Genomic DNA, 23,001 nt, shown 5'->3' on the forward strand with positions numbered 1-23,001 from the left:
GTTCAGTACCACTGGAGTAATTTTTTTGTTTACTTTTACCTACTACTGATTAAGACAAAGAATTCTTGATGTCCAGTGAAACCTACTTGTAAAGCATTTTCTAAATTCTGCAAAGTACATTTTTAGTTTGGACCAAGATTTTTGTTCATATTTTTAAATACTGTACATTTCACATTCTTAGAGTCTTGGGAAGATAATTTTGTTTAAAAATGAAAACATTCATTTAAGCTGTGTTTCATTTGAACACAAAAGGAGAAGCAGACTTTTCAAAAGGTATAAAGTTTATTCAAGAACTCAGTTTTCAATTCTCACAATTTCCTTTTGCATAAAGCTATATAAAGATAGACAAGTGTAAACACTAAAGGACTGTAAAATGGAAACAAAAAGGATTGAGTTTGGGCAATCACCAATGAAGTTTTACTATAATTTTTCTGCTGTGTAACAACTGCAACCAGTTACAAGAATTGCTGTAAATAATTCTTTCTGAGGGAGTAAATATTTTTTCCCCATCACAATAAGGTTCACTATGCTGGTAGTGATTTTTTCTCTTCGCCATTTGGGTAACACTTTTACAAATAAATTAGAGAACTGCATACTCACACTGCCCTGTGCCATAATTTTCTGTTAATCTGTAACTATTTACTGAAATTTGATTCAATTAGAAACAGTAATTTTTAAGTATTAAAGAGAAAGGGAAAGACATCCATGTGGAGATATCAGAAATGATAATTTAGTGATGTATGAGCTATATTGAGATTAACAATTGAGATTTTAGCATCACCTGATTACAGAGTAGTAATTTTAGTATAAATTTTGTTTTACCACTAACCACATATAAAAGAAAAAAGATCCCAAAAATGTTCTTCAGTGATAGGATGTTGCCATCCATGCTTTAAAAAATGTACACAACTTCTATACTGCAACAATACTTCTGATATCAATGTTGTAGCATAATGATAAGAAGAATGAAATTTGAGCAATGAAAAGGGGCAAGTTGGTTATTTGGGTGATGGCAGCACTGAGGGTACAGCAGACCTGTTTATTTTTCAATAATAATCAGAATCCACCTGTGAACTGAGGCAAGTCCAGAAGGTTTATCTGTACAAGAAAGGCGGTAGTTATTGCAATGTCTAAATGAAGTGCCATTAGTAGTGTTACCAGTCAGGGTAACACTACTGTCCGAGCTGTATACCTCAGTTCTGTAAAAACATTAACTAAAACAGCACAACATCAGTGTAAGAAGTTGCAACAGAAGTGGCTTCCATATACCCAGAAGTTAGAGGTTATTCTTGCGATACATGGAAAGCCTTAGTTCAATCCTTTGTTCTTTGTTAACTGGCAAATAACATTTGAAAATGTGCCTCCAAAACAAAAGCTTAAAATATAACATAAATATAACTTAAAGTGCTGTGCTTCTATTGCTGGCAGGATAGGCAGTTTGTAACTAATTTACAGTGATTAGATTAGGTGAATGATTAGTTTGATACTACATGGAAGTGGACATATGTTCTGTGGTGTCAGAAATTTGGGAAGGGTGACAATTCAAATGCCTTTGAAACTAGACAGTGACTGAAATCTCTAAGCACTTCCCAGTTTTGCTGTTAATACTACATCTATAAGAGACTGTTGACATTACAGCCCTCCAAGCTACTTCTTCTAGGAGGAATTTTTAGGAATATGGCACATGCAAAGGTATTTGCTGATCTTTATTTTAATACTCATACTTTCTATCCAATGAATAAGCTAAGTCTGCTCGTAATTTGGTTTGTAAAAGCTTATGCATGGAGCTGGAACCACCTAAACTGCCTAAGGAATACTGAAGACATGTTTCTGTTAAAGTCTGCCTCAGAAGAGGGCTTAGTTGGAGGGGCAGATACAATCAAGAGATATTGTTGTAGAGATATAAATTCTTCTCTTTATGGCCAACAGCCTCAGACCTGCTCCTGAAGGTAGGAGTGAGTGAGTCTAAGCCCAGGAAAAGGGAATTTCAGATGTTAAAGAAGTGTGGCTTCCTACATTCTAATTTAGGGCATGTATTAGCAATTGGAGCAGTCTCCAAATAACATGTGAGACCTTGCTTCAATTGCTTAAGCTCAGCTTAAGCATTTTCTGCTTGCCCTGTTGAAGCTCTTCTAGCTTGCATTAATTGTGGGGGCTCCACAATTAATGCCAAAGGGCAGTTTCAGTTTTGTACATCAGACTAGTTAGGTAAATTGCAAAGGCAGCCCTTGAGGCAGGGGACTGTCCAGGGCTTTACCGCAATACTAGTGGATACTGTCAACAGGGGACTGTTCTTCAGCTCAGGCTTTTGTGTGTACCAGGCATGTTAACTGAGTGTTGGTTTTCTTCCCTTGTTCAACAGAGCCGAAGTAGCAAGTTTAAAAAAAGTTAGTAACTCTTTTGTTCCAATTCTCCTGTTTTAAGGATGATTATTATTTTTTCCAAAGGATGGACATTCTGTGGTTTACTAAAAATTATGGGTTAAAATCCTTCTGTAAATAGACACCAAGGCACCATGTGATAGCAGCTCCGTCCTGGATAACAATACCATCAAGTGTATACAAAACAGCATCAAAGGAATTAAAAAACCATGAGGTTTAAATAACAGGCTATTAAATACAAATCTTGCTACCCAGAGATGTGCAAACAATTTATTTGTGTTCAGTGCAACACTGTACAGGGGAATGGGTCTGCAGCTGTATTTCTTTACAAGGTTAATAAAGAGTTTGTCAACTCTGGTGAGCACTTATTTTGTAACCCAAGTCCTAATGTAAAAAATAAAGAGCAGTTTTATTCTGTCCATTTGTGATGGAGTCCCGCTCTGTCAGGATCAGAAATATCAGTCAACAGCTGCAGACAGAAATAAAATATTCCTGTTAATTGAAACCTGTGGGCTGCGTAAAAGAACTTTTTTCCCCACTGCTAAAACAATTCCTTGTGTCAGACAATCTGAAGCCACACTTTTTTTCTTTTTAGTGGTCCAGCTGGCAGAACAAATTGCCTTATTGAATTAGCATGTCCTAAAATAAAAAAGGATTCAAATGAATATGACAGTACAGGCAGTAGAACAAACAACTGCTATTATAAAATTTAATAACGTATTTCTCTGTTGTATAGTGGACAGAATTGAGACGCACGAAGGTATTAATGACTTCTGGAGCTTTTACTATTAGTTATTTTTATATGAATCTCAGTAATAAGCAAATCAGCGTATATGTTGCCAAATTAAAATAGAAAGCTTTAGCAAATTAACACCTTTTACAGAGAACTTATACAAATATCACATTTCTATATCATGTGTTATTGCAAGAACAAAATTGCATAGACCATTTGCTGGCACTTTCTGAATTCTCCAAATAATGCTTTGTCTTAGCAAATAGTTCAAGTAGTTCCCTCAATCTAAATTCACCCACTCATACAGTAAGTGCTTACAAGTAGTGAGAGAAAAAACCCACGGATCTCAAAAATAGGAACAATGACATAAACATCTGAACTGAATAATAGTTCAGCAAGGAAACATATTAGTTTTATTTTTTTATGCTCTCCGTAAGGCTGTTTTCAAAGTGTTACTGACAGAACATGTAATTTGATTCAAGTCATTCTTCTGAAGCTGAAATGTCGTTTGTGCTCTTCTTCCCCTTACACCCTGTAGTCCAGAATTGTAGATACAAATTTGCTTCCTAAATTGAAGTACTTAGTTTTTTAAATTCTGAAAAATACTCTTTCAGTAATGCTTTTTAGCAGTAATATAAAACTCAGATGCGCAAGGGGGTGTGCGGCCTTTTCTGGTGCCTCATTGGCAGACACGGCTGTATTCTTGGCAGGTGGAGCCCACGCCAGCCACTGACAAGTAGAGCTTTCCATCTGGACACACACAGATTTCATAGAGCCCCTGAGAAATACCGGATCCACCCCTTGTACCCTCAGGCAGTTTGGGCAGTCGCACAGTTTCAGCATCGAGCAAAAGCTGTGTGGGAAAAAGCAGGACAAATGGGCTTGTTAGAGATAATAAAGTAAAGCGATAACATGCCATAAAACAAGCTGAATTTGTCTAGGCAGATATCTAAGAATGGCCTTCTACCCCGACTTGTTATATACAAAGCTGCTCTGAGAGCTAGGCTCTTGGCAGACACTGGAACACATGTGGGGATAAGCTGGTGCCCACCATCTATTCATTAGCAGAGACCTCACGAAGTTCAAGGTCCTGTACCTGGGTTGGGGCAATCTCAAACGTGGATACAAGCTGGGTGATGAATGTAGATTAAGAGAAGTCCTGAGGAGAAAGATGTGGGGGTATTGATGGATGAAAAATTGAGTATGAGCCAATAATGTGCACCTGCAGCCCAAGAAGTCAATCACATTCTGGGCTGCATCAAAAGCAGTGTGGTCAGCAGGTCAAGGGAGGGGATTCTGCCTCTCTACTCTGCCCTGGTATATTGTGTCCAGTTCTGGGATCCTCAGCATAAGAAAGAGATGGACTTGTTGAAGTGAGTCCAGAGTAGGCCACAAAATTGTTCACAGGGATAGAGCACATGTCCTGTGAGGAAAGGCTGAGGGAGTTGGAGTTGTTCAGCCTGGAGAAGAGAAGGCTCCGGGAAGACCTCATTGCAGCCTTCCAGTAATTAAAGGGGGCCTACACTAAAGCTGGAGAGGGACTCTTTTTCTCAGGGATACTGGTTTTAAACTGGAAAAGGTAGATTTAGATTAGGTATAAAAAAGAATTTCTTCCAGCAGTGCGGTACTGGAACAGGTTGCACAGAGAAGTTGTTGATCACTGGAAGTGTTCAAGGCCAGACTGGATGGGGCTTTGAGCAATCTGGCCTAGAGGAAGGTGTCCCTGCCCATGGCAGTGGGGTTGGAACTAGATGGTCTTTAAGGTTTCTTCCAACACATTTCATTCAATGATTCTAAGATAAGAGAGGAGATCCCTGCCCATATACTGAATAACAGGACATGAGCACTGCTGCAGGACCCAGTCTGTCCTGGCCGGAATGCTGAAGCCTCACCACCGAGCCAGCTGGTTAAGGACAGACGTGGGTTCATTTGTAGCTCTTTTGTGGAAGAACTGGCATGGTACAGCCTCGCAGAAGGGATAAATAGGCTGCTGCATGTTGTGTGCTGTTGCTGACAGGGCAGTTCTTAATGATGTCTGAAGAGCTTCACTACTTAATTTAGCCACTCTGGGGCTGAGTGTCTATTTCTGGGTCAGCATTCCCCACTGGGATGCCTGGGGATCACTATGCTCATGGGGAGCTGACTGCTATCCAAGTTTTATTAAAGAGCTTTTCTCTAAGCTAATACAACATTATGTCAATAGGTAGTATTATTTACATAAATAAAAGTCTTATTGTTGGCACTATTAATGTTAATACTCTGTCTCCTAAAACCTGAGGAATTAAAATAACCAGATGTGAAAAAAAGACTTGAAATTATAGTTATATTCAGTCAGGAAGATCAACCATAGTTATGGAAACAGAAGGGCTTGTACTCACCACACCATCACTGCTGTGTAGTTTGATATCCATCTGCGAAAGAGCTTCAATATTCCCAGCTTGTGCTTTGATATTAATTCCTCGTGGTGCATCCATGCTCAAAGATCGTGTTGGTGATTCCAGCCTGAAAGCAGGAGCAGGAAATTGGACAGTAGCACAATCTCATATGTCCCTTTATTTTTGAAAAGTAAGTAAACTTTGAACAAGCCCTTGCAGGCTCTTGCCTGAAGTCACATAAGTCATATAAAAGATGCAGTTTCTTTTTTCTTCAGAAAAAGGAGGTATCTATTTCAAAACTCACCAAAGCATCCCAATTGAAAAATATAGATTAATTCATGATAGAAATGCAAGGTATTAGTTCAGACATAACTACAGATTATTTCAGTATAACTGTAATTTAATCTTTGAAATCCATTTTTACATTATTTAGTTTGGATTTATTTTCATTTTTCACATAATAAGACCTTGAAATTAATACAATTAGTGCAATCTGGAAGTTTTTTTTATCAACGGGAGTTTTGACACTGCTACTAGTCAGACCAAGATTTCACTCAGCATATGTGTGTGTGCTGTTTAACTAGATGACATCTGAAACTTAAAAACCATTAACTTAATTTGAAATAAAAATTACTCAACATAACAAACAGAGAGTTGCAAAACCTGCAGTGCCACAAGATGGCAGGAACGTACTGCATTAGCTGAGTAATCACTTCATCAGACCACCTGTGTAGGATTAATGATTCCTATTTTCCAAAGAGATAAGGCTTTGTTTCTTCAGAATTTTGGTATCATTTCCATGGTAAGTAGTAGAGATAGAAGTACTAACTAAAATTTATGAGAAGGAAAGAAAAAGCCCAAGCTTAGCTACAAACTAGTGACTTTTGACTGTTACCTAGAACTGCTTCATCTGGGGACACTGGGAACACTGCAGAATCAGAATTCAGGTTTTGATCCTGAATATTTGTTCACCCTTCCTGATGACACCAGCCCTAAGTTTATACTATCAGCCAATATTTAACAGGTGAATATGAAGGCTAGGGAAAGTGAGTCAACTGGTGGTCCCTGTTTACTTTACATCTTGTTACCTTTCCTATTCAGTACATTCCCTGGACACATATGAAATATTGTGGGTTTCATCCGTAGTGCAGAATGCAGATGCGCGTCCCTGTTCCCAGGTCTGCATGTTCTTTTCCACTGTGTTTTCTAGAAATGTAGAGGAGGCTGTGGGTGTGTGTGTGCGTGTGCGTGTGCTCACACACATATGCTCACATGATCCTAGCAGATGCTGTGTTGGTTCCACAGCTGCCAATCCCGGTGACTGCTGTGCTCCAGCAGTCCTTTACTAGGTATGCACCAGGTAATGAGTGCAGACCCTGACTGCTAAAGGAATGAAATGATTTTACACACAATCCTGATGTAGCTGTCTGATGGGTTTAATTTACTGAGACTATTTAAATTCTTCCCTTTTTTCCTGTTACTTCATTAAAACTAGAATTTAAAAGAAGTCAGTTTGTGCTTGTGAGAAAGTTCAGTTGTATCTTTGAATTCTTAAGAAGCTAAATCCAGCTGATATCTTAAAACGTAAATCCATGACATCTGAGCACAGTCACTAAACTTCAATTTTTTATCCCCAAATCTGTAAATAAGCAATATTGGCTTATCACTGCTGGCCAGAGGTAGCAGAAGATTCTATCTTCTCTGATCTTCAAAGGTCCTTTCCAACCCAACCCATTCTATGACTTTATGTTTCCATGATCTGCCTGTCCCTGACATCTCCTGGGTTAGTCACCTTCAGTTAGTTTAAGTTCCAGACTGATAATTTAAAATCCTAACAATGGATAACTGCATCATGGTTCCATATTGGGACCATATCCACGAAACAGTTTGATGCCTTATCCCATGAGTCTGAGATGGCACAAACTTCTGTCATGACTATGCTGAGTTAAAGGGCATGAGTATGAGTCTGTTCTGCATAAGACGACTAATGTAGCAGTAATCTTTATTAAGCAGTGTTTGGGATTTAACAGCTTTTGTATGACTTTTTGTTTTAGATCCCTAGATTTATACTTCTATGAAATGGAAAATCAGTTTTTCCCTGAGTGATTTACATGAGAAGTCTGCTTCATTGGAATATTTTTCAATGAACACTTGTATGGATTATATAATGAAAAATTAAGCAAAGTTTGTATTTTCAATCTTTAAAATTTAATATATTTTCATAAGTTAGTGTCAAGGTAGTTTAATAAAACCTTGCCATAGTTTCTGTCACCAAAAGGCTATAAATATTGAAATAGTTCATGTTCTTTTGTAAAGTACTTCACCTGTGTAAGCAATCTATATGTAGGCTAAAATTTTTATTTTTAAACTGTATTGAATATCACAAGATGGAGGACTGGGACAGATTTTTGAGAATATATCAGATCTGGAGGCTGAAAAGCAATCAAACACCAGAGAAATATTTCTTACTTTCTACCAATATTAACGCTGGCAAGAAGCCTACAGACTTCAGAAGCATTTACAGATTTATAACATATAATTTAAATTACATGGCAGAATTACATTTGTTATATTAATCACAATCCTAAATTTCTGCTGTTTATACAGGTCCTATTTCTAGATTAACTAAGGGTGGATTTGCCTAATAAAGCACGTCATTGGAGCTTTCTGGCAATAGAAACTGTAGTGAAACAGTGAAGTGGAACTATTATGTGTAAGATTTTAGCAAAGGCAACAGTCAATAACACTAATGATGTATTTCTCTGTAGTCCAGATGTACTAAAAGCGAAACAGGCACCTAGCGTGACTGAGCTGAACCTTGACTTTGAACGTCCCTTCTCAGTCCCCACATTGATGTGCATTCCTCAAAAGTCTTGGCAAAACGAGAATTTGGTTTGTTTGCAAATGCTGGAGGGTGCTTGGAGATTCAGAGGGCAGAAATGGATTGTCTTAAGAGTTTTTGGTCATTTTACAGTGTTTGCTCGAATTCGTGCATTAGAACGATGAAGGAATATATTATTACCAGTCACTTTATCTTTTTTTTTTAATTACAGACACATAAATTACATTTAACAGGATGGAGTGAATGGTCTTTATAATCTAGAGGAATTAATCTATGTAATGTGCTGTCCTAAATGAGACATCTATCACAGCCTGTATCTCATTTAGGAAGATCGATTCTGTATGTAGGAGTAGCTTCTAGGTACTGTGGTAGCTGCCGGGGGTCAATTAGCAAGTGGTGTGGTGCAAGACAAATTGATTGTGACAGCACAACATTTGATGCCAAGGACCTGACACCCCATTATATGTGTCCTGAGGAGTACCCTGGACTAGCTGTTGCCTGACTCTGCCAACTGGATGCCCAGAAAGGTTGGAGCACATTAGGCATTCTCCAAGAGATCCTAGCTTTCAAGTTAATCCAAATGTCACCCTGTTCATGGACCCCAAACAGTTCCAAGAGAGAACCAAGATGTGGAGAGCTCAGGCAAATGGAAGAGTTCCCTCAAAAACACATTTCTGATTTGAATTAAGATACTCAAGTAGACATATCCACAGAATGTAAATCAAAAGCCAGACTAGGCCAACTTGTGGAGTAGGTATTTTGCCTTGCTCTCCTTCGGCCTGATCCCTGCAGCCAGGAAAACTGCAGTGTCAGCTAATGAAAGGCAGGGAAGGGTGAGGGAATAGGTGGTCCCTGTAAATAGTTTATAGCTCTGTCACCTTTGGTCCTCCATAGTCCATCGCAACTAAAGCAACAGATTACAACAAAGATAATATTTTCATTGCTGTCTTCTTACTTGTTGGTAAGATAGTTCCAGCAGTTGACTGTACTGTCTTTGCTGGCTGCCAAGGAAGTTTGGTGCTTAGGTGTGCAGAATAATTCGTGAAGGATTGTGTGAAAAGTCTTGAGGGAACCTCGGCAGCATCCACGCTCTGGATCAGAAACAACCCCAACAACCTAAAGGCTTGGAGATTCCCCTTTTCCTACAAACATGTTGCTAACTTGTAGAGATAGAAGATCACCAGAAATTGCTCAGTTGGTTGTTAGGGAGGATGTGAGGGCAGTGACAGCCTGATGCAGTTGTAGTAAAGAAGCAGCTGATACTGCCTGTTCATGCTGCAGCAATATTGATCTAGTTTTTCATCCTTACTGATCTTTTAAGTGTCACAAGGCACTAGAACGCTGGTTTTAGCACTGCAGAGAGTATCACAATTTTATTGACCCCAAGTTTCCTACTGCAGTTTGGGGTTGCTTGACTCTTAGAGCAGGAGAGAGGAACCAGCTTACTCTTGTGAACTTGGAGAATTGTTTAGTCCTTGCTTCCACTTTTTGACCTTTCCAGCTCATGAGTCATCATCTCTTCTGAATTCAGTGGAGAGAGAATTCCTTGGTATGTATGACCTTAGGTAGAAGTTCCCCATCTGCATGCATTCTTCCCTACCTGAGGAAGACTACGGTAACTGTGATTGGACTGAACAGGTAGACAGCCTCTAAAATTGTGGTACACCCAACAACTGGTGTGCCCATACTTACAGATAGTAACTCCTCTTTTCCCTCTTTGCTTTTTGCTTAAAATGGCCTGATCAATTTTACCACACAGAGAAGATTTCATGAAACGTATACCTGCCATAAAAGTGATAAAAGCAAGGTAAAGAATGTAGCAGTGCATGGTGTATTAAGTATTTGACTGAAATATGTTCTTGTACCAGTAAATGAGAAATCTGATTTTTATATTTCATCAGATATGCTAATCTATCACTTCCACTTCTCTAATGCTGTCTTACTTCCATAGTGCTTTAGAATAATTAAAATAAAAGGATCCATGCACAAGGGACAAATATATATATTAAGGTTTGATTTTTGAAGAAAGTAATATGAGGAGGCAGAAGACAGTGAAAGATCCCACTCCCCTTTTTTTCTGCCATTTAGTCTTTGTAGGACTGAAAATGCTGCTTCACACTTGTTCCTAGGCACTGATATGGGAGCATGCATGGGAAATACAGTATTAGAGGAAAGACTGAAGAATATGAAAAAAAAAGGAGATACAGCATTGTAACTCAGGAGAGCTGGAGCGGGAATACTGGTACTTGTTCCACTGGTGTGTGTTTCCATATTGTTTCCCCTGAACTTCCTTGAAGATGATAAACTCAAACCTGATAAGACTGTCTCCTACTCTTCTTTTCCAAGTAGACAGCTGTTTGACCCACCTCTTGAGTAAAAAATCTCCATGACTTCTCAGACTTAAAAAACATTTTCAAGAAACAAGGTGCTTTGACTAAACTGTTCCAAGGCTAAATAAAGCCATGTCAGTGAGTTCAATAAGGTTGCCAGTTATGACACTGAAGATCTGATCCTGCAAACCTGCATTCCTGTGAAAGTAAACACTGTGCAACTCTTCCTGTGCATGTGTAGTTAAAATACTAAGCTTATCTTTTTATAAGGGCATGCAGTGATAGGAAAAGGGGTAATGGTTTTAAACGGAGAGTAGGTTTATATTAGATATTATGAAGAAATTTTTTGCTATGAGGATGGTGAGACACTGGGACAGGTTGCCCAGAGAAGTTGTGGATGCCCCATCCCTGGAAGTGTTCAAGGCCACGTTGGATGGGACCCTGAACAACCTGGTTTACTGGAAGGTATCTCTGCCCATGCTGGGGGGGTTGGAAGCAGATGATCTTTAAGGTCCCTTCCAACCCAAACCATTTTGTGATTCTATAACCAAAACATCTTTTTCACATTGTTAAGTAAAGAAGAAACCCTCATATGCCTCTGGCATGCTATGAACACCTACCCCAGAGTTCAAATCTGACCTTGGAAAGGTGAAAGGGGAACAAAAATTAAATCAGCCAGTGACTGGAGGTCGTGGAGCAGAGGAAGAATAGAAAAGGTAAAAAAAGAAGGGAAAAACCCCACAAGATAAAAATGGTTAAAGAGGAAAATCTTTAACCTGTCGAGGAACTATTGTTTTGAAAGTCAAAAAAGCAACCTAGAGGATTTTGTGGGCTTAATTGGCCTTGGTTCTCTGTAGGTGTCTGCTTTTAGCCCTGCTTTTTGAATGCATGTTAACCTTTAAAAGGCAATAGGAGTATATTGACTTTTTGATTAGTCTGAAAGCAGTTTAATTCCCCAGCAATGCAGCTAAACATCGTAAGAGAGTAAACCCTAGACAGAGCATACACTAGTAACACAGGAAAAAGAGACTGTCAGCATTTATTTATGGTCCAGCATACACAATTTCAAACCATATCCTCTCTTTATGAGGAAGCTGGATTCCTGTTGACACGAGCTGAGCAATAAGCTGGAGTTCTCGAGGTGGAGAGTGAGCAGCAGTCACAGACTGATGCCAACTGCCAATTCCCAGTCATATTTACTTATGTCCCAGCAGCTTGATGTTTCGAGGTCAGGCAAGTGTGTGTGTGGGGCGATGTAGCAAGAAGAATATGATTACCCAAAGCTGAGGATCTTGGAGTTCTGCCTTGTGTCTTTTGGTTGCTTGCCAGAAGGTTCAAAGGCAAAGAAGGACAAAACAACAGAACTGAGATCTCAGTCTTGGTATATGCCTCATTTCTGTTTTGTTTTGTAAGAGTATTTTCTTTGGAATGGCTCCTAATATTACATCTTCTTGCAAAGAGAAACAGCATGTTCCAGCAACTGTGTATATCTTAAGGACATGGAAGTGTCAGTATTCAACAGTAAACTGTGATAGCTCTTCCTGGATGTCAAAAAATAGGAAATACTAATGACTCATTAAATCTTCTTCCCTGATAAGTTTCTGCATATTAATGAAAATATAGCAGTTTTCAGCTATATTTTCTCAGTCAGGCCTTGGCACAAAATTCTGATTTGATGTAACTTCTATAAATCTTTCAAATGCTGACTGATTTTTCTTTCTAAAATGTCCCATTTTGCATCACACATATTGAATTCCTTCATTTAAAGGTGGAATAATTGCTTCCTACCTGGATGACACTCTTCCATATTTCTTTCATTCACTTTGATATTCTAAGTCTGAGCTTCACTGAGTCAAACTAAATGAAACAATGAAAAAAATTGACTGAAAAGCTGCATCCATTTTTCCTTGTCAAGCCCATTAGTTGGTCAATGGTCATATTACATTATCCCAATTTTTGTAGCTTGGTTTAAAGAAATAATTTTCCAAGAGTTATTGCCTCCTGGGAGTTGCTTGCACCAGGACACATACTCTGTTTCAGTAAGATTAATGTCAATATCAACAGCTCCCTTACAATGAATCCTAAGTCAATCTATTATTTATGCCACAATAAAATGTAGTATGCATACCAGTATATTTTTAATTTTAAGTTAAAAAAAGAACTTTCATTAATTTTCTCCCAAGTGAATCTGGCTCTTTCATTGCAGAAGAATTTACAGGTAAACTTATAGTGGCACAAGATACAGCTTAATATTAAAACTGTACTTTCAACTTAACTGTGCTAAAACTAGTAACTCTCCAAAATAAAGTTTTTGTGACAGTAATAAAAAAGATCACCAGTCTGCTGAAAATAAAGAAAAATTGTCTGATAACATCACAAGAAAACAAATAGGGTACAATTGAATTCAGAGAAACATACTATGAGGATGTCTGTTCAGAGGCAAGTGTACATACACATGAACTCTGTTAGAGAAATGGCTTGAATAAAACAGCTGTTCATAAAGCAGCTCATTTTCCCAGGAATTCTGCAACTTTTAAAAAAAATCTTCAGTGGTCCTATGTTGCAACTGAGAGCCTATAAAATAGTGGAGCAATTTGTTGTAATTTGATTTTAAAAGTCACTTTTCTTCTTGATTCTCCTGCTTATTACTTAAATGCGTTAATGAAAATGGCATTTTGGAGGGTCCATCATTTTGTCTCCAATCACCTAGGAAAGTCTCAAAATATGCTGTGCTTTGCTGACAGCTTGTAACACCTCTGACCACTGAAAATAGACAGAAATGCACATTAAAATGCACATTCCAATATAATTGGGATAATATAATTGTTATAATAAACACCCCAAATACTTCAGTAACAGCGGACCTACTCTGAAAGAATTAAGCTATTTGAAATAGTAGGCTCTGCTTTTTCTGGTAGCCTTCTTTCTTCAGACAAAAATATTCTTGATATTTACACACATACATATACAGACAGTCCTACTCTGCGAAGCACTAGCAAGTTGTTACTAATAGCACTACAGGACTTTTGTAGGGTGTGTATAATACTGCTGCAGGATCATTTCTTTTAAGTTTATTGGATTCCCCTCCCACATGTCTGTATTGGTTAGGGCTAGGGCATTCATTGTTCAACCACTTCAGGGTTAAGTTCTCACCTACAGAGGGGAAAAAAGGGACCACTGAACCACTTTTGCGTTTCTCTTTGTGCCAACTCTCAAAAGGAGTTTTCATCATAAACGATACAGCTGGGCTTATTGTGCTTGGCTGGAACACAGGGGAGTGAAATGATAAAATCATGGAATGGAGAAACCAAGAAATTAGATCACAAATACTGACTAGGCTGAACTAAGCAGCCTACAGCGTATGCATTTTCTAAAGCTAAAACAATCTTGTAATGACCTTACAGAATATTGAGCTCCCGCAGTAATGGATTCTTAGACTCTTAGTGCGTTTTACATTAGACAATCATTATATGAAAATAAAATCATAATTAATCAGATTCTATGGTAAATTCATTTTTCCATAGATAAACTAATCCATTTATCCCTATTTATTAATATATTTAAATCATTTTGCCCATGGACTTATTACAAGTTTATAACTCAAAGAGCTTGGATATGCAGTCAAGTCTGTTACTTGCTCTAATGCTGAATTGTGGTGCCTAAATTTTAAATATTCCAACATCAGAGATGAAGGACCTAGGAAAGTGGGCAATCTGATGACCTAAGATTAGAAGAAGAGACATATTTTTAAATAAATAAATCTATTAGGTCTTTTAGCTTATTGTGTCTTATGCAAAAAATGAACAAGGATAATGATCAAGGGAAGAACCCGGAGGCATTCTATTACTTTTGGTGCCATTCTTAAATGTTGGGAGTATCTGCTGCTCTTGAAGATGTCAGCTGGTATATTCTTCAGCATATTTTCCTTTCCTTTAAATTAAATTTAAAAAATCTTATCATGGATTTATTTCTTGAAATAGCCTGTGCTCCAAGATTGTTCCATATTTATGTTGTAAATCTGAAATGCATGGCAACAGAAGATTCCAGTACAGTTCAGTTATGAGATTCCAGATTCAAGGGAATTGTTCAGCATAAGCACAGCAGGCACTAACGCTGCTTATGGCTTAAGGGGGGGATCTCTGTTCACAAGCAAAATTACAAAGCCAGATTTGAATAACAGATGTTTCCAGCTCCTGAGGTTTTGGTTAACAGAATTCTTTTTTACATAAGAAACGTAAAAGAACTGTTCAAAGTTCTAGGACAAATGCAGTTAATTACATGTTCTCTTAAAAGGAGAATAAAAGAGTTCCCAGTTTTAATGGTACTTTGAAAAGACTATAAAATCAATTTAAAAGAACATTTATTCAAAACACATATTCAAAAACATAGCAGATCTGATTATTACAGTGTACTCATTTGTTTACTAGTTTTCCATCCATCTTCAATATTGAGATGTTTTTGCCTGTTTGCCCACTGTCACTCAATGCAAAGTTGTTGAAGGAATGAAGACTGAAGATTAGACTGAGATACAATTAAAATAGAAGCTTCTCTCAAGACTGACAGTTGTGATGAAGAGTGGTAAGCAGAGCTAATTCAAAAGAGGTCTCTTTGATGACCTCAATTTTATGATGTGCTGACTCTCCAGGTAATTAAAAATGGCCAAGCTCTCACTGAATGTGATTGAATCTGGCACATCACAGATGTTTCCAGCATGGCTATCATTTTCAAATTACTTTAATAATATTATAATGTATTGTATTATAAAATAACGTATAAACTTTAATCTCGTATAATAACACCATTTGCATCACTGTTGTAAAATATGTTTAGTATTTTCATTACGAGTAGTTTCATAAAATTATCTTCCAGGTTGAAATTTTCCATGCCTTCCTTTTATATATCTCAAGCAATTTTTTATTTAATGTTTAAAAGCACAGAAAGATTTCAAGTAAATGGAGTTCTTCAGTACCCACTGTTTATAGTGTCCACATGTTCTCCATGAAAAGAAACACTGAAGTGAAGACGCTTTGCTGACAAGCAGGTCATACCCTTCCCCTCTTGTGATGCGTTAGTACAGTGTCTGAATGTGCCACACTGTCGCCAGAGTCCTCACAACTGAATTTTCACAACTGCGCACACAGACTGAGGGAGAGGGGAAAGAGTGAGTAGCAAGGGTGCACATGTGCAATGTATCTTGACAGAATTACTGTTACGAGGAAATATTTCCTTTTCTTTTTCCAGTGTTTGCCCCACGCACATTCTTACAGTGAGTGTCTCCTGTTTCCTGCCTCCTCCCCAGCTCCCTTGTTATAAGTGCAGATAGGTATGTAGGTGAAAGATAATGTAAGGGATGATCGGCTCAACTCAACATTACATCTTAGATCAGTGACAGCACAATCACAGACTTACAAACAGGGCTCCAGGTGGTCATCTGCAAGGTGTCTAGAACTGTGACAATCATTAATGAAGTTTTCACGGTGGCTTGCGCTCTGGTGGAATATGTTGTAATCACTGATGACAGTTCACTTTAGCAAACTCACTGAGCAGTCTGACATCGTCAGGGATCCAGTTCAACAGTGTAGGTGCAGAAATCATTACAACTTTACTCTTTGCACTACTGACATAAGCAGCCATGGAAAATACTAAAATGACCATTTTATACAAGCAGTAGAACTCCTATTGATTTTAATGTGTTAAGTGACATCCCTGAAAAACTGAGGCTTTAGGAAGAACATCAACCACATGACTGGCATAAGTGAAATCCATTTATGACAGTGGGCAGAAGCCTGGCATGCGCTGTCAGGGAGATGTTACCTCACAAAAAGGCCACTAACATCAGTGCGTGCATTTCATCTCCTCCCGTTACTGATGTATCATCTATCTATCTATCTATCTATCTATCTATCTATCTATCTATCTATCTATCATCTCTCTCTCTCTCTCTCTCTCTCACTGGTTCCAGAGGCCAGCAGTCCTTTGAAACAGGAAACATGTAGCTGCTTAGGAGAGCGGCTCTGACTGCCAATGCATCTATGTGGAAACAGGCTCACTCAGAGACATGAGGCTGTTTCCAGTGGTCAGCAAAGGTCCTTCCTACTTCAGGAGACAAACATCTTCCATGACAGCAGGACAGAGGCCCTTTGCAGACTCAGAGTTACAGAAGGCAGGATGATCTAATCTATCTCTTATGAGCTATTTGTCCATATTGTCCATACATAAAATGATACCTTATGCCCTGCAGGTGAAGCACTATAGTTTGTAATCTAAATTGCAATGAACAAGATTTTGCAAGAATATGAGTGCACACAAAATGCTTGTAGGACAAGACAGAGAAAACAGACTGTGCTTGGAAAATTCTTTTCACTTCAGGATTAATATTTACAGGTAAAATCACTGCTTAAAAGACGACCAGATGTGATGTAGTACACAAGCCTTAGCTGATAGTTTTTTCAAATATTCAAGTCAGAAATGCTTCTGAAAGGTGATAAACATGATGTGCTGTATCATCTGATCCTTCTAAACTATGCCTTTTTACACATTTGAGTCCATCAAGTGAATGGAAAGAAATTCTTTAAAGCTTCCAAAAGAAGTACTTGATGGTGTTCTTAGTTAACTTGAGTGCAGTAAAACATATGAATGCAAATTTATATCTAGCAAATTAATGCCAGGGCTCATAAAATTACATTGCAGTACAAATATCTCACTAGTCAGGCAGCAGCAAACACTGAATCATAACTGTAGTCTTACTTTCTGTTATGTAATTCATTATCTCCTGAATGACTGGGCTTTTGATTTGCATAATGAATGCAAATAAAAACGACTGTACTTCAATTAGTTAGATGGTATTTTTAGGCAATTAGCATGTAAGCATTAGTATTACAAATATGATTAAGCAATTATTTAGCAAATGCTTTTACCCTGGTTGACTTCTATACATTTCTTTCTAGATTTCCATCATAAGTCTTACTCATACAGCAATAAAACTCCACAACTTCAGTTTTCAGCTTTCTATCTGTCTTATTACACAGTTTACAGTAGCAAATACTTCAAGTGCAAAAAGAAATCATATTATCAATGGGGAACGGAAAGGATAAAAGAAAGCCCTCAGAAAGAATCAGGGGGAAGTAGAAGCCAGAACTCCATTAAGTGGAGTTATTGGATGCCGTAGAACAGAAGTAAAAATTAGAGGGTATATATTAATTATGAATACATAGATAGGGAGAGCTCTACCATCAGTACAATAATTTACCCTAAACAAATACCTAGAAGATGTATCATTCTGCCCTCAATTTATCAATATTCTATAACATGTTAGTCACAAGCCCATGAATACATATTTTTATGCTTTTAAGCACTGGACATAGGTATTTCACTTCAATATGAAGCAATGCTTCTTAAATTACATATTTTAAGTTTTAGTTAATGCCAGTATTATACATTTGTTTAGAATATATCTGTTTCCCAGGGGAATATTGAAATATTTTCAGTATATACCCATAAGACATTAAATATAACCATATTCTGGTAACATATGTATATTTATAATCACACTCCGACAAAAGTTTTTGCTCTGTAATGGTGATATCATTCCTGCTATAGTGCTTTTCAAAATCCAAAATAGTGGAATGATGTAGATAATTTTGAACTTGGATGTAAACCCTCAGTTGAAGGGCTGGCAGAGTACCACAAACTGACTGAACTAAAAGTGGTTTCCCAAAAGATTTGTGCTCAGAAGGCACAGTTGCTGGCTGTCAGATAGCCACAAATGGCAAATACGAGAACAAAGATAGTACTCATTCATAAGTATTGTATTTATTATGCATAGTATACAGTTAGTTAATAAATGGAAAAATGTCATATTTGTCATATTTGTAAGCACACCTCCATAGGTTTGGGAAAGGAAAATGCTCAGTTCAGAAATACTGTTTTGCTATTTAAAGGGTTTTGCTCATCCACTGCTTTCCTTCAGAAAACCACAAGCCATGTAGATCACAAGAAGCAAACTATCAAAATGACAAAACTATGTATGAGCTCTGTGTTATTCAAGGATACAAAATTTAGGAGGAACAGAATAACAGGCTAAATAATATTCTAAGTTGCTGTAAATTATCAGAAAGATATGTTAGAATCAGAACGGAAAAATGTCTAAACTTAGACATCAGTTTTCACAGAGATTGTTATTCGATAACAAGGGATATAAAAGGATATGTGTGCTGGCATGAAACTCTGGATAATATCAGAAAAGGCTACTTCCAGTACCTGACACAGAACCTGGGGAGAAGATGGTTTTTAGGGAATTGTTAGAAAATTCTCTGTCTACATCATCTAGTTCCATGACTTGCTGTTATAGATTTCCTATCTACATTTTATGTCATAAGATACGTGTCTGAACATGAGCTTCTCTCATTGTGTTTGAATTCAGTCTTTTGGAAGCAAGATACTTGTTTCCATTAAAACTTTGCTGTGATCCAATTATAGGTGGCAGCTAAATAAATTCTAGCAAAGCCCCAGGAGACCTGATTGATGCGAGTTTTCAAGATGGCAAATACACACCAAAGTACAAGGGCTGTGGCCATTTTTATGAAGAGCCATGGAAGAGGCAACACTTTTTATACAGTATTTTAAATAATACACAATATATATAATAGATATTATAAGTATAATGCCATATACTACATATTACATAAACCTGTTGATTTTGCTATTCAGCAAGGAATTCTGAAACATTAGTTCAATTCCCTCTTCATCTTGAGGGGAATGAAAGCTGTACCTCTTACCTCTATTTGCCAGACTACAAAACAGCTTGGTAGGAATAAAAAGCTGGATTTCAGCAAGCTCTGTGGTGAATGTCAGCCTTTGCACAACCAAGTAATCTGGCAAGACACAGAGCAACTACACAGGGATAATCTCATGGTCAGGACATTCATCTGGTTCTTTTGTCAGGATTATTTTTTATATCAAAACTGAAACTCCCTGGTCTCTTCCTATTCCTTGATGAATGCCCTAAACACAAGAATAACATGTGCTTCCTCTTGTTTGCTCTCCTGTGGTTCCAAGACCATACAGAGGGTCAGATTCTGTCAAAGGGAGGAGATGTGACCCAGCAGATGGGTGCTTGTGGCCAAAGAAGCACTCCTGCAGATAGAATTCCAGATCTGTTTCTCTTCTCACCTGTTAAAATGGGCTAGTTTCAACAAGGTGCCTCCTCAGTGGTGTTCGTCTGGGAAGGATATTTCCTGGATATATTCAAATCTCACTGTTGACTATAAACATGCCATTGAGATGTTTGTCGGACACTTATTACACGCGAGACCCTGTTTTTAGGTCTCCACTAGGTCCTAAAGTCTTAACAAATTTTGTAAATGATAATGATACATCTTATTTAGACAGAAGTTCATTAAAGGAATTAAAAAGTAGGCAATGTTATTTTAAACTTAGGAAAGCTTCAATCTTGAAATGTAGATTTTGTCGTTATAATTCTTATACCAGTTGGAAGTAAGTGCAAGCACGTCTCCTTTTCTTTACGAGTGAGTCATAAATTCAATCTATTAGACTGAAAAGGACCCTATATGTTTCCTTCAAATTACAAAAGAAAAGACAGTTACTGACCACAGTATAATTGTATTGCTCTGTCTCCACTACTTAGCTATAAAAAGATATGTTCTAACACACTTATCTCTTTCTTTCCAGGATAGCAGTCTATCTTGAAATTCGGCATTTGGACAAGAAAACCAGCAGAATGTGTAATTCAGAGGTCATTTGTGTCAGCTTTGTTTGAAATCCTGCTCTAAATCTGAATGACAGAGAATGAATGTGGCGTCCGTTCATATGACATGAGCTGAAAAGTTATGAGCATTAACAGCTTTACAGTCAGCTCCTTGAAACATGCAACTGCATTTTAGTAGGTTTTCTTGAAACAGTATTCCCTACATTTAATGCTTCATACCATGGCACTTTATACCACATTCATCCAGCATATCATATTCACATGGCACAGCACAACCACCAAAAGAAAAACAGAGGGAAAATAGCAGAAGAAAGTAAAAGTGTAGAGATAAGGCTTGAGGTGAGAAAATATGTTATATTACCCACAACTTGGTATTCACTACCTTAATCTGGAAAGGAAGCATATTTAAATTTAAAATAGAAAAGTAATACTTAAAATCACATTTTAAATTTTCATATTGAAGTGCTTTTCAGTAGGTAGGTAGGTTCCTGTATTTAACAGTGTAGAATGAAACAGAATATTTATGAAGAATTACAAAATAGCCATTCATTGGTAAACTTATCTGAGCTCCTTCACAACAGAATCCATGAATTTTGTTTACACTGACATTTAAGATTACCCTTGAAAGTAACCTTTTTCCAGCTTGAGCTTTACAAATTGGTCTTCTCTGCCTACATCTTAACTTAGCATCTGCACTGCAGATCAGTGCATTTGCTTCTTAATCCTTCCCAGAAGCCCTCCATGAAAAAATGAGATTATTACCATCTCTGCTTTCAAACTTGACCCCGATTATGACAGAAAAAAAATGAATAAAGGATGGAGGCATTTTGAACTTCTCTGGGTGAAGGGCTGCCAGGATAAGAGACAGGAGAGGGACATTTTACAAGGGCAATTAGTGATAAAACAAGGAGGAAAGATTTAGATTAGACATTGGGAAGAAATTCTTTACTGTGAGGGTGAGGCACTGGAACAGGCTGCCTAAGAAGTTGTGGATGCCCTACCTCTGGAAGTATTGAGGGACAGGTTGGATGGGGCTTTGAGCAACCTGTCTCATGGGACATGCCCATGGCAGGGGGGTTGGAACTAGATGATCTTTAAGGTCCCTTCCAACCCAAATTATTCTATGATTCTATTACTCTGTGATGACATGAGAGTGGTGTATACATTGCACAGCTCAGTTTTCTTAGGCTAACTCAGTTTCTAGCACAGGTGTTTAGCAGCTTTAGATTCATGTCAAATGCCATCACAGTAATTAAAAGAAAACTTCTGTCAATTCTGGAAGAATCTATACTTCCCACTATTTTAAGTTAATTGAAGACAGAACTGAATAGGATTTTAAGTATTACATTTGAGCTCTGCTAACACATAGCACCATTCTAGATTAAAAGGTGTTTATAGCTGACATGGTAAAAATCAGTAAAGAGGTAAGCCATGAGGTAAACTCACCCATGCAGGAGAAATTTATGAACACTTTGAATTAAGCTCATTTTTTAAATTTAAATGTTATCCTATTTCAAAAACAGGTGGAAAAATTATAATAACAATAGTTGTATGCAGACTGAAACAGTGTAACTTATTAAACAAAGTGCAGATAAGAACTTAAAATGTAACATAGCACAAAAGATGTAGAATAAAACTACTAGCTTTAAGCCTATTTGAATGTTAACTGATGATGCATTTGAACAACCACAGAAAATAGTGGATATGTAGCCAATTAAAATTTAGGGAGAGCCCCTTGACTTTGCAATCATAAAAGTCCATTTCCTACTTTACTAAAATTGAGATAATCACAGAAAATGACAAATTTACAACATAATGAATCTACTCCCTACAAAACTAGACAACAAACACTTACAATGCAGAACCCTACACACTGATCAAAGTCTTTCACATCGAAGTTCTACCATAACAGAAGAAACACATTTTTGGAAGTGGACATCAACATGTAAAAAGAAAAATGTCCTGAGCTCATACTGTCTTCAAATGCAAGCACAAGGTATCTCACCACAAATAAATCTTAAATATAAAAGAGAAAATAAAAATAAGTATCTTAATAGTCTCCCTCTCATTTGCCATTCCCAATGGATTGGCAATCAGCAAGATACAGCATTTTTGATAGCTTTAATCATCTTCCACTACTCTCTGCTAGTTATCTCTATTGGAGAAGAAAACTAAGAAGAGAAATAATAATAGAAAGTAACAAACTGCCAAGGTATGAAAGGACAGAAATATAATTGTTAAGGAAATCCTCTTTCATTTCAAATCTTTCTTTGAACTGGCTTATAAAAGGACAGATAACATGTTCATGAAGAGAACATAATTTGAGTTTATTACCTCATCATAACCAGCATATTATAAACTAATTTGGGATACTCAAAATTACATAGAATAATGCACAAAGAAATGCTATCCCACAATTAAGGAGCTCTGAATCATATGAAGTACTTCATAATGATTTTCTCAGCCCAAACTGCTCTTTAGTCGTAGAGAGCTTTGCATATTTCCAAATTTTTCTTTTGAGTCTGCTTTTTCAGACTGAAAAATCTTGACTAATAACAGGTCAATGACCTGCTGCAGACAAGCAACTCATACTGTAACATAGTAGAAAAAGTT

The 23,001-nt window shown here is 37.4% G+C and overlaps 1 protein-coding gene across 3 annotated transcripts in view; it reads right to left on the reverse strand.

Moving 5' to 3' along the window:
* Positions 1 to 263: 263 nt before the first annotated feature.
* Positions 264 to 23,001, reverse strand: part of SGCG (sarcoglycan gamma) — a 111,291-nt gene continuing 88,553 nt past the window's right edge. For all 3 annotated transcript variants that reach the window (XM_027713693.2, XM_039378656.1, XM_027713692.2), the window contains 2 exons: positions 5,493 to 5,616; positions 264 to 3,967 (listed from right to left, as the gene is read on the reverse strand). In XM_027713693.2, coding sequence (XP_027569494.1) covers positions 3,794 to 3,967; positions 5,493 to 5,616 — 298 coding nt within the window. In that variant the 3' untranslated portion in view covers positions 264 to 3,793. The remainder of the gene's footprint in view (positions 3,968 to 5,492; positions 5,617 to 23,001) is intronic.

Source organism: Pipra filicauda, unplaced genomic scaffold (genome assembly GCF_003945595.2).
Source record: "Pipra filicauda isolate LSUMZ 115617 unplaced genomic scaffold, ASM394559v2 scaffold142_size1944046_pilon, whole genome shotgun sequence".
Lineage (NCBI taxonomy): Eukaryota > Metazoa > Chordata > Aves > Passeriformes > Pipridae > Pipra > Pipra filicauda.